Source organism: Canis lupus, chromosome 1, assembly GCF_003254725.2.
Source record: "Canis lupus dingo isolate Sandy chromosome 1, ASM325472v2, whole genome shotgun sequence".
Taxonomy (NCBI): Eukaryota; Metazoa; Chordata; class Mammalia; order Carnivora; family Canidae; genus Canis; species Canis lupus.
Genome location: NC_064243.1, coordinates 114,429,490 through 114,442,116, shown reverse-complemented (window position 1 = coordinate 114,442,116; position 12,627 = coordinate 114,429,490). Strand labels below are relative to the sequence as shown.

Below are 12,627 nucleotides of genomic sequence, written 5' to 3'. Positions count from 1 at the left end.
TGTCCTTCCCGCATTTGAATGGCCCTGTACAAAACCACGCAGCCCCTGCATGGTCTTCCCCGGGAACCACAAACAAGCCGGAGCCCCCAACAAGCTGCCGCTGGCAGAGCCTGGGATCTTCAGTGCCCACGACACTGGACACTGGGACAGGGACGGGGGGTACAGTGAGTTCCTTTGCATTGACCCCAGTAGCTTCCCGAAGGAGGCCGGGGGCGGGCCGCTCAGTCTGCTCACCCCTCCTCTTGAGGGTCATGGCAAGTGAACCCTGTGGCCATGAACTGCCAAGGGGTGGCGGTGGCTTCCTAAGCAGCGGAGGGGGCTGGCTCGTCTGGGGGGGCCAGGAGTCTCCATGGGGGTGGCGGTGGCTCACGTCTGCACACTCGGCAGATCTCCCCATCAGGGGCGCCTGGTGGCTCAGGTGAGTAGGCGTCTGGCCTCAACTCAAGTCAGGATCCCGGGGCCCTGGGATGGAACCCACATTGGGCTCCCTGCTCAGTGGGGAGCCTGCTGTGCACCCCCACCCGATCCTGCTCTCTCTCTGTGTGTTTCTCATTCTGTACTCACTCAAATAATTAAATCTCAAACGAACAAACAAACAAACAAACAAAAACAAAAAACAAAGCCCAGAACCCTGGTCGACAATCTGCAACACCCTGCGCATTGAGCACGTTTCCCCTGGGAAGTACAGCTGGTGGGGCGGGGGCGGCGGGGGGGGGGGAGTGAGAGTATTGAGAAACAAACACATTCACTACTTCCTTGGAAATGAAAAAACTGCTCCCGCAAATATCATTCCGGAACTGATGGGAGGATGATGAACAGAGGAGAACAAGGACGCAGCAGGGCGCGCAGCTCTGAGCCCAGCTGAGACATGGGCCAGCGACCAGCGCCATAAGGGATCACGGGCAAACGCTGGGCCAAGCACCCAAGTCAAGCTGGGACTTGCAGGGCGGCCACGCGGGAAGAAATCTCCAGGCGCGAAGAGGAGCCCAGGGAAGGACCAGGAGCTGCCATCCCCGCCCCAGAGGCGGGGCCCAGAGAGTGGACACCCTGATGTGGGGGGTGGGCCCATCACCCTGGGACACCTCGGGCCCCTGGGCCCTGGGTTGGGAGTCCCCATGGCCTGGCCTGGCCCATGCCGGCCCCACCCAACTCGGGGCCCTTCCCTGCCCTGTGGCGTAGGCTGAGAGGCTGCCCCTCTCTGGGCCTCAGTGTGCTCCCCTGTAAACTGGGGGTGCTTGTGGGCCCCCCCAAACACAAGTACTCGGCCTCCCTCTCCGAGGCCCTGGCTCCCAAGCTGTGCCCCACCTGGGTGCCTCGCGTGGTGGGAGGATGGAGAGTCTGGGAGGCCTGGGGGACAGTGAGGCGGTGGATCAGGTTCTGGGTCTGCTGTCACCACCCAGAGTTTCCACTGTGTTCCCTGCCCCAGGCCTCCTGCCTCTGCGGGGTGGGGCAGGAGTGGGAGCGGGGAGCAGGTGGCGCAGGTGGGGAGGAGGGCTGCTGGCTGCTAGGAGGGGTTTCTGCTCAGCTGCCCCACCTGCCTCTTCCCTGCCTTCCAGACCCATCTGCCAGCTCCTCCCTCTGACCCCACCCTTCCTATCCTGGAGCGCTCCTGTGGGGCTCGGGCTGTGGGGCTGGCAGTGGGCTGGGGTGGAGGGTCCCAGGCTGCTGTCATCCTCCTGGGTCTGGGTGTGGGCGGCCTAGGCCTAGGACAGCCGTCCCCTGCCGTCCCTGCCCCTGGGAGCTGGCTGGCTGGGAGGGTGCGGGCAGCCCTGGGAGGTGGAACAGGACAGAGCTCGGGAGTCTGGAGGGAGGGACAGACAGGGACACCTGGGGGAGGCAGTGGGAGCCAGAGGCACGGCCGGGGCTGGGGCCCAGCGCACCCTTGGGGACTGAGGCACAAGACAGACACTGCCCGGGCCGAGGGAAGGCAGGGCCACAGGGACTGCGGAGGCCGGGCCAGGGCCTCTGGGCATCAGCCTCCCCCTCTGAGCCCGGCTCCTTGTGTGCGGAATGGGGGCGCCGATGCCCCTGAGGCCGGGCTGAGCGCAGGGGTCCCGAGTGCGCAGGCGCGCCCCGACGCTGGGCAGTGGCCCCAGTTGGCAAGTCTGACTCCTTCTTTGGACCACGTTCCGGGAGCACTTCCTGGGTGCGGGCCTCTGCTCTGGGCCCCCGGGCCCCAGGCGCCCCTCAGGCGAAGCCCCGGCCCCTGGGAGCCCCTGTCCTGTGGCTGTCGGTGCGGGGTCAGGATTGGGGGGGGCTGAGGCGGCCTGTCGGGGTGCAGCCCAGCCCTGGGCGGGAGGTCCAGCCTGGGAGGGGGCCCGCGCTTCCAGCCCCCGGCGCGGCCCCTCGGGCCAAGTCTCCCCAGATAAAATGGGCAAAATACTCTCTTCTGGCTGCCAAGCTGCAGGAAGGGGGCTGCCTGGACGGGGGCTCCCCGGGTCCCCTCTGGCCCTGGTGGTTCCCTGGGATCTGTCATTAGGACCATTAGCTCAAAGGAGCAGGGAGTGAGGGGAATCCTGGTCCCCAGAGATGGGGTGCTGGGCCAGGTGGCCCCAGGGCCAGGGTCTGTGCCAGGTGTGGGTGGTGGGCGTGGAAAGGGGGGGGATGAGTCAGCCAGGCCTGCCACACCCCGCCTCATATGAGGTCCCAGCAGCCATCCCCAGCAGCGCCACTGCCTGCCCTCGCAGCCCAGCCATGGCAGGGAGCTCTGTGAGTGCCCCGGGGCCGGGGGCTTGGGGGGCTGGGGGGGCTTGGACCCAAGGCCCCACCGGACTAGGGCAGGGGCTGGGCCCGCCTGAGGTGGCCTGTTGGGAAGGAGAAAGCGGGTGCCAGGGGTGCTTGAAGAGCCTGGGCTGTGGCTCTTGGGTTGACCCAGCCCGTCCCAGGGCTCCCAGTGCCCCTGGAGGCTCCCTCGGGGTCTCCCTGTCTCCACTGATCCGTGTCTCTCTCCACCTCTGCCGCTGCCTCTGCCTCTCCCCTTTCTCTCTGGGGCCTTTCTTCTCCCTGATTGTGCTGATCGGGGTCCTGGTCGCTTGCTCCCTGGGGTGACCCCTGTGCGTCTCTCCCCTGCACCCCTGCTCCCCTCGGACTCCCCGCCGCTGCTCCTGCAGAACGTGCCCCACAAGACCTCGCTGCCCGAGGGCATCCGAGTCGGCACTGTGATGAGGATTCGGGGTGTGGTCCCGAACAAGGCTGGCAGGTGAGAGCCGGGGCCCAGCAGGGGCCCAGCAGTCGGGGTGGGAGTTGTCCAGGCTCAGCTCACCCCGACACTTCCAGCCCAGACCCGAGGATGCCAGGGCCACCTTTGTCCCCCAGGGGCTTGGAATCCCCAGACCTTGGCTGACTTTCTGGAATATCAGGTCTTCACTCTGTGTCCCATGGCTGTGTACAGGCTGGGGTGCCCGTGTGTCCCTAGGAAACTGGGGCTCCAGGGCAATCTCAGGGTTCCTGCCTGTAGTCCTCCGCCTCCCAGCCGGAATCCCCAGGAACTCTGCAAATATGTCCTGTGATGGGGGGGGGGGGGTGCCTGGGGCATCTGGGAAACCCACGCAGTCAGCCCTGAGACATCGGGGTCGGCTACAGTAGGAGTTTGGGGAAACCAGGAATGATGGGGTCCATGGTATTGTTCCCAGCCTTGTAGGAAAGGGGATAGTGTAGGAATGGGGAGCACCCTGGCCATTGGCACCATGACTCACGGCAACTCTCAGAGGCTTTGGAAATCGAGGGGGACCCAGGCCATTGCACGGTGACCCTCGTGTGGTGGATGTGTCCACCTAGAAGTTTCTGGGTCCCCCGGAATCTGGGTTCCTGGCCGCAGTCTACAGCCCTCCCTGTGGTGTGCGCCGTTCCCGGTCTCTATATTGGTCCGTGCTCTGGTAAAGGGGAGCCAGGCCCGAGGCCCCTGAGGTCCTTCCGCACCCCCTTCCCCCCACCACCCACCAGGTTCTACGTGAACCTGCTGTGCGGCGAGGCCCCGGGGAGCGAGGCTGCGCTGCATTTCAATCCCCGCCTGGATGAGTCCACCGTGGTCTTCAACACCCTGGAGCAGGGCGCCTGGGGCCGCGAGGAGCGAGGCACGGGCATCCCCTTCCAGCGCGGGCAGCCCTTCGACGTGCTCCTCATCGCCACGGACGAAGGCTTCAAGGTGGGTCCCTGCTCCCCCAGGCGGCCCCCCCACCCCGAGACCCAGGCCCCGCCCGCAGGGAAGCCGGGGCGGCTGCCGGCGGAGGTGGGAGCGCAGCCAGCAGGGCGGGGTGGGGGTGGGGGTGGGCCCCCCTCCCCCCCTCCCCTTCCCCTCCCCTCCCCTCCCTTCCCCTCCCCTCTCCCCTCCCCTTCCCCCTCCCCTCCCCTCCCCCAGCGCATCCGCACTGGTGTCAGAGGGCAGGGGCGTGGCAGGGCACGGAGCCGCGAGCGAGGCCCGGTGCCCAGGGCGGGGGTCCCCCAGCGGGGCAGGGCGCAGGGCGGGGGGCGACGAGCCCGAGGAGCCCGGCGGGGGGCGGGTCACGGCGCGGCCCTGCAGCGCGGCCCCTCGCCCCGCAGGCGGTGGTCGGCGACTCCGAGTACCACCACTTCCGCTACCGGATCCCGCCGGCGCGCGTGCGCCTCCTGGAGGTGGGCGGGGACCTGCAGCTCGAGTCCGTGAGCGTCTTCTGAGCCCGCGGCCGGCGCCGGGCGCCCCGCAGCGCAAATAAAGCCTCCGCGCGTGTGCGCCTGGTCTGCGTGTGTGTCCCCTGCGCGTCCACGCGGACAGCGGGCTCGAGGGGCGAAGGCCGCCGGGTCACCGCTGGCTCCGCGGCCGAGGCGCCACGCGAGCCCCGCTCTGGGCCGACGGCGGGGCCGGGAGGCGTCGGGAGTCGCGATCCGGGCGGGCGTGTGGGGCGCGTCTTCCCGGGCGGGAGTGCGGGGGCCGCCCCGGGGGCTGGAGCGCGCTCAGGCCGGCCCAACGGGGCACGATGCCCGCTCGCCGGGCCCCCGCGACCCCAGCGGACGGAGACGGGTGCTGCGCCCCGACGGGCCCCGGCGCCTGCCTCCCCGCCAGCTGTGCGCCCGCTGCCCCTCGGGTGCCGGCCGGCGGCTGGCGCGGGGTGGGGGCCGCGGGGGCGCCGCGGGGCAGACGCGCACGGAGCCGCCTCTCCCCGCCGAGCCGAGGAGACACGGCATCAGGCCCCGGGCCCCGCCGCGGTCCCCGCCCCTTCGCACCCTCCTTCCTTCTGGGCGCCTGGGCGGCCGGGCCCTGGCTCTGCCCGAGCGCCCTCGGGGGCGGGTGGGGGCCCCGCGCAGACGCCGTCACCCCCGGCAGGCGGCGGCTCCGATCGGAGGCGGCGGCTGGGTCCCCGCCCGCACTGGCCGCGTGCCCCGCTGTGGATGGAGCCAACCCGGGTGCGGGCGGCGCTGGTGCCTTCCCTCTCAGGGCGGTGGCCTGGGTCCGCGCGGGCCCGTCGGGAGCCACGTCCCGGAAGACGCTCTGGCCCGGAGCCCGCCCGGCAGCCGGACCTCCCATCCCCGGGCCGCCCGGGCGGAGCCGTCTGCAACCACCGGCGCCCTAGGTCCTGACCGCGCCCGACCTCACATGAAGCGGAGCGAGCGTAGGATCGGAGTCTTTTCAGGATCCCGCTTCTGCCCCTGGAGATCCTTTAGGGAAAAGCACCCCTTCCCGGAGCCCTTGAGACAGTGTCTCTGGGTGGGCCCTGTAAGGAAGGGATCCCTCTCGCCGGGTGGACCAGAGAAAGTCTGAATTCCCTCATGGAACTAGGGAGGTCATTGTTGAATGACTTAGTGTTTATTCTTATTTGCCCGTTCAAGTACTTGTAATCAACTACAAATTTTATAGATATGACACATTCCTAGGGAACAAATTTCAGAAGTAATTGATGGAAAGGAAGAGCATTTATTGGCACAACTGGTAAAGGTAGTTGGGGTTTTCAGATTAGACCGTAGTGATCCATCCCAGCTAATTTTATCTATCTATCCTCTATCTATCAAATATTTTATTTATTTATTTATTTATTTATTTATTTATTTATTTATTTGAGAGAGAGAGCAAGCAACCATGAGAGGTGGGGGGAGGGACAGAGGGAGAGGGAGAGGCAGGGTCCTAGCTGAGCGGAGCCGAGCTCACCACTTGATCCCAGGACCCTGAGATCATGACTTGAGCCGAAGGCAGATGCTTAAGGGCCTGAGCCACCCAGGCGCTCCCCTGTTAATTTTTATTATCATTATTTTTTATTTTATGAAACTTCAACATTTTAAGTAGGCTCCACGCCCAGTTTGGAGCCCGATGCTGGGTTGAACTGAGAAACCTGAGGTCAAGGCCTGAAACTCAGATCCAAAATCAGATGCTTAACCAACTGAGCCACCCAGGCACCCCTGTTAATTTCTTGATTTTCTTTTTTTTTTTTTTAAAGCTTTTATTTATTTTTTCATGAGACACAGAGAGAGAGAGGCAGAGACAGAAGCAGGCTCCCTGCAGGGAGCCCAACGTGGACCTTCCGGGGTCTCCAGGATCAGGCCCCAGCCAAAGGCGGCACTAAACCGCTGAGCCACCCGGGCTGCCCAGTTTCTTGATTTTCACCTTTGTCTTGCAGACAAGCAGAATGGTTTTTTTTTTGGTTTTTTTTTTTTGTTTTTTTTTTTTAAGATTTACTTATTTATTTATTTATGACAGACATAGAGAGAGAGAGAGAGGCAGAGGGAGAGGCGGGCTCCATGCTGGGAGCCCGACGCGTGACCCGATCCCAGGACTCCAGGATCATGCCCAGGGCCAAAGGCAGGCGCCAAACCGCTGAGCCACCCAGGGATCCCCAGAATGTTTTTGTTTGTATAAAATACACAATCAGGTATTTGAAGGTGATAAGGAAGCATGTTATCAACTCATTCTCCAATGCGTGTAGGAAGAAAAATTACTTTACAACGGTTCGCATAACAAAAAAAAGTATTTTTATACAAAATTTTAGAGCAGGTGAAACTACGTTGTAATGAGAATAGAGAGCCGATCACTGGCTTCCAGGTGCCAAGGGTGTGCTTGGGAAAGAGGATGAGGGACACATTCTGTGCCTTGACTGTATGACCAAGGGGTCATGCAACTATATGTTTTGTCAAAATTCATGGACTGTACACCTACAGAGGCTGAATTTTATTATTGTGTGTATTATAAAGAAAATTGAGGGATCCCTGGGTGGCGCAGCGGTTTAGAGCCTGCCTTTGGCCCAGGGTGTGATCCTGGAGACCCGGGATCGAATCCCACATCGGGCTCCCGGTGCATGGAGCCTGCTTCTCCCTCTGCCTGTGTCTCTGCCTCTCTCTCTCTCTCTCTCTCTCTCTCTGTGTGTGACATCATAAATAAATAAAAATTTTAAAAAAACATTTAAAAAAAGAAAATTGATATTAAAAACAACCTTAATAAGATTAATTAAAAAAACATGGGGCACCTGGGTGGCTCCGTGGTTGAGCTCCTGCCTTTGGCTCAGGAAGTGATCCTGGAGTCCTGGGATCAAGTCCCATATCGGGCTCCCCGCTGCGAGGCTGCTTCTCCCTCTGCCTCTCTCTCTGTGTCTCTCATGAATAAGTAAATAAAATATATTTTTTAAAATGGGGTGCCTGGGTGGCTCCATCAGTTAAGTGCCTAACTCTTGGTCTTGGCTCACGTCTGGATCTCAGGGTGATGAGTTCAAGCCCTGAGTTGGGCTCCATGCTGGGTGTGGAGCATACTTGAGAAGACAAAATGAAGCCTGATTTCCCAGTGGTTTATTTTTTTTATTAAAGATTTTAAAAATTTATTCAAGAGAGACACAGAGAGAGAGGGGCAGAGATATAGGCAGAGGGAGAAGCAGGCTCCCTGCAGTGAGCCTGATGTGGGACTTGATCTCAGGACCTGGGGATCACGACCTGAGCCAAAGGCAGATGCGCAACCACTGAGCCACCCAGGTGTCCCTTGGGATCTGTTAGTATACATTTTTACTTGATACATATATTTGATATATTTATTATATGTGTGTATATATGTATTTATTGTCCATTTCATCACTATGAAATGTCCCTCTTTGTCTCTGGTACAATTTCGTTCTTTTTTTTTTTTTAAATAGGCTCCATGCCTGTTATGGAGCTTGAACTCATGACCCTGAGATCAAGAGTCACGTACTCTACTTACTGAGCCTGCCAGACACTGCAATTTATTATTTTTGTTTTTTAAAATATTTTATGTCTATCATAAAAAAAAAAAAAAAAAGGGATCCCTGGGTGGCGCAGCGGTTTGGCGCCTGCCTTTGGCCCAGGGCGCGATCCTGGAGACCCGGGATCGAATCCCACGTCGGTCTCCCGGTGCATGGAGCCTGCTTCTCCCTCTGCCTGTGTCTCTGCCTCTTTCTCTCTCTCTGTGTGACTATCATAAAAAAATAAAATAAAATATTTTATTTATTTATATATTTGAGAGAGAGAGAGAAAGAGAGAGAGCAAGTCCATGGGAAAGCCAGGATAGAGGCAACGGGGGAGGGAGAGGGAGAGAAAATCTGAAGCAGACTCTGTGCTGAGCATAAGCCTGACTCTGGATGGATCCCTCCACTATGACATCATGACCTGAATCGATGCTCAGAATCGGATGCTCGATCCCAGGACCCCGGCATGATGACCTGAGCCAAACACACACACCCAACCACCAAGCCACCCAGGTGCCCATCCCCATTTTAAAGATTTTATTTATTTATTCGTGAGAGATACATCTTTTAACATCTATTGTGTCTGATAGTAATTTTGTCCTTCTTCCTCTCTTATGGTTATTGTTGGTATGGTATATCTCCTTTTAAGTTTTTTGTTTTTTTTTTTTAAGTAATGCCTACACCTGACATGGGGCTCAGACTCATGACCCCAAGATCAAGAGTCCCACACCTCTCAGACTAAGCCAGCCAGGTGCCTCCATGATTTATCTTTTCTCATCCTTTTACTTTCAGCTTATTGGTGTCTAAGATCTAAAGTGTGTTTTTATGGACAGCATTCACTTGAATCTTGCTTTCTAATCCAGTCTGATGATATGTTACTAATGGATTGCTTCATAATCAATTACCCAATAACTTAGCACCATAAAATTTTTACGATTTTACACAGTTTCTGAAGTTAGGATCCAGGAGGGGCTCACCAAGGTGGTTGTGGCTCTGATTTTTCCACAGAGTTACATTCAAGCTGTCTGTGGAGTTGCAGTCATCTGAAAGAGGCTTTCAAAAACTCTGGCTGTGGCCAAACCCACTAGTTGCCTGATTGGGTATGGCTCACAGGCTAATAGGTCGTACATTTTTAAATAGCTGAAAACAATAAAAAGAATATTTCATAATACTAAAATTTATATGAAATTCAAATCTCAGTGTCCATAACTCAGGTTTTATGGGAACACAGCCAGGCTCTTGCATTTCCGTACTGCCTAGTGGCGGCTTTTGGGCCTCTTCAGTGGAGTTCAGTGGCTGTGGTGGAGGCTAGATCCCTAGATCACCATGGTGGCCCTTACAGAAAAGGTTTGCAATCTCTGCGCAGAAGGCTTGACTCGGACTAGTGGAGCATCCTCAGGGGAGGCTCACACACATGGCTGTTGGCAGCAGTTTTCAGCTACTTGTCACATAAGCTATTACACACGACTGTTCCAGAAGTGAGACTCCTCCAAGAGGAGCGATCCAGGAGTGAGAGAAGCGGAAGTGTCTCTTACAATCTAACTTTCTGCCGTATTGTTAGTTAAACACATCAAGCCAGGTACAGCTTAGGAGGGGAGTTCTCAGGGGTGTGAGCACCCTTGGAGGCCACCTTGGTTGCTGACTATGGCAAGTCTCTGCCTTTTGATTGGAATGTTTATTTCATTTACATTTGATGTAATCGTTGATATAATTGGCTTCCTGGTTACCTTTTTTGCTATTCGTTTTTACTCTGTTAATCCTTCACTAACAGGAGCCTGAGTGGCTCAGTAGTTGAGCATCAGCCTTTGGCTCAGGACATGATCCTGGGGTCCTGGGATTGAGTTCCGCATCAGGCTTCCTGCAGGGAGCCTGCTTCTCCCTCTGCCTATGTCTCTGACTCTCTCTCTGTGTCTCTCATGAATGGATGCATAAAATCTTAAAAAAAAAACATCCTTCACTATCTTCTTTGGTGTTAAACAATTTTCAGTGAACAATTCAAATTCCTCTACTGATTTTTTTTAGCAGTATTTTTTTGAAAGCTGGTTTTTAAGTGGTCATCCAGGGGTTACAAAACACATCTGAACTTACCACAGTCAACTGTATTTATTTATTTATTTATTTATTTATTTATTTATTTACTTACTTACTTATTTTTAAATGTTTTCTTTTTAAAAATACAGATTTTATTTAAAAAATAAAGATTTCAAAAAAAATTTTTAAAAATAAAAAATAAAGATTTCATTTTTAAGTAATCTTTGCACCCAGCGTGGGGCTCAAACTCACATCCCCAAGATCAAGTTGCATGTTTTACTGACTGAGCCAGCCAGGCGTCCCACTTACCACAGTCAAATTTAAGTTAATACTGCCTTAATTCCAGTGGAATATAGGACCTTTGCTCCATATATCTCTATTTCCCACCCCACTGTATGCTATTATTTTCAAATATATCACATACAGATATGTGATATACTCTACAACATAGTGTATTATAGTCTTAATTTTATACAATAATTTTTAAAAGAAATCAGAAGAGGAGCACCTGGCTGCCTCAGTCAGAAGAACATGCATGCAACTCTTGATATTGGGGTCATGAGTTGGAGCCCCACATTGGATGTAGAGATTACTAAGAAAAATAAACCAAAAACTATAAAGAAATAAAAAATAAGTAAACAGAAAAATATATTTATTGACTTAAAAAATATTTATCTGCATACTTGTACTTCCTGAGGCTCTTCGTTTCTTCCTGTGGATTTAAGTTTTTGCTTGAGGTCAGTTTCTTTTGGTGTGAACGACTTCCTAGAGAGCAGTTCTACTAGCAATGAATTCGGAGCTTTTGTTCACCTGAGAATGTCTTTATTTTGCTTTCATTTTGAAATACATTTTGTTGAATATAGAATTTTTTGTTAACAGTTTTATTTTTCTTAGCAGCACTTTGAATCATTCAATTACTTTCTGACCTTCACTGTTTCTACAAAAGTTAGCTGTTAATTGTACTGCTGTTCCCCTCTATGTGATGAGCTGTTTTTCACTTCCTGCTTTCAAGATTTTCTGTGTCTTTTATTTTATTCCAGCAGTTTTGTCTATGATGGATCTAGGTGTGGATCTCTTTGTGTCTATCCTACTTGTAGTTCATTGAGCTTCTTGGATCTATAAATTAATGCCTTTCATGAGTTTTTGGTAAGTTTGCAGCCATTATTTCTTCAAACATGTTGCAGCAGTGATAGAAAACTACACATGACCCCTCCAGCTTTTCTGGGAGGAGCTCCAGGCTGGCCCCTCCAGGCTCTGCTACTGATTTGTCTCTCCACTGCCATCCCAGGGGCAAAAGAGAGTAGTCTCCCCTCCCGTGTGGCCAAGAAGGAGGAAAAGAACATCTCAGACTGGAGGCTGCCCAGGTCAGCCCTCATCCTTTCCCAATCTCCTCAGCATCCATTCCAGGTCTGAGGGCCTACAGTACATCCTTGACCAGTGTTTGCCAAAGAGGCAGAATCATCTGTAGAGTTTAAGAAAAATATTGATCCCTAGGACCCACTACTGAATTACTAGGCTAGAACATATGAAATTAGTGACTTTTAGTCTACAAAAAAATGGCATATTTATATGGCTTAACTTAATAATGGTCTGGGTTGGGGTCAGGTATCAATATTTTTTAAAAGCTCCCCAGATGACATCCAAGTTTGAGAATTAGATTAGAAGAATAAATGAGAAATTAAACTGAATGAATGAAGGAAGGAAGGAATAGACACCGAGAAATGCCTGAATAATGGCTATGTGAATAAGTGAGTGAGTGAGTGAATGAATAAAGAAATGAATGGGGATCCCTGGGTGGCGCAGCGGTTTGGCGCCTGCCTTTGGCCCAGGGCGCAATCCTGGAGACCCGGGATCGAATCCCACGTTGGGCTCCCGGTGCATGGAGCCTGCTTCTCCCTCTGCCTGTGTCTCTGCCTCTCTCTCTCTCTCTCTCTCTCTCTCCTGTGTGTGTGTGTGACTATCATGAATAAATAAATAAAATCTTTAAAAAAAATAAAATAGGGATCCCTGGGTGGCGCAGCGGTTTGGCGCCTGCCTTTGGCCCAGGGCGCGATCCTGGAGACCCAGGATCGAATCCCACATCGGGCTCCCGGTGCATGGAGCCTGCTTCTCCCTCTGCCTGTGTCTCTGCCTCTCTCTCTCTCACTGTGTGCCTATCATAAATAAATAAATTTAAAAAAAAAAATTTAAAAAAAATAAAATAAATTAAAAAAAAAAAAGAATGAATGGGTGAATTAAAGTGTAAATAAATCAACACATGATTAAATCAACAAGAATGACTATGGGAGGCCTGGGTCACCCAGTGGTTGAGCGTCTGCCTTTGGCTCAGGGCCTGATCCCGGAGTCTGGGGATCAAGTCCCATATTGGGTTCCCTGCATGGAGCCTGCTTCTCCCTCTGCCTGTGTCTCTGCCTTTCTCTCTCTCTCTGTCTGTATTTCATGAATA

General features: G+C 54.4%; 1 protein-coding gene across 1 annotated transcript; it reads left to right on the top strand.

Annotated features, from left to right (window-relative positions):
• The first annotated feature begins 2,570 nt into the window (after positions 1-2,570).
• On the top strand, positions 2,571-4,707 carry LGALS7B (galectin 7B). Its single transcript, XM_025425088.3, has 4 exons — positions 2,571-2,709; positions 3,111-3,199; positions 3,943-4,144; positions 4,540-4,707. The coding sequence occupies exons 1-4, from the start codon at positions 2,605-2,607 to the stop codon at positions 4,651-4,653; spliced, it is 510 nt and encodes a 169-aa protein (XP_025280873.1). The 5' UTR covers positions 2,571-2,604; the 3' UTR covers positions 4,654-4,707.
• The last annotated feature ends 7,920 nt before the right edge of the window (positions 4,708-12,627 follow it).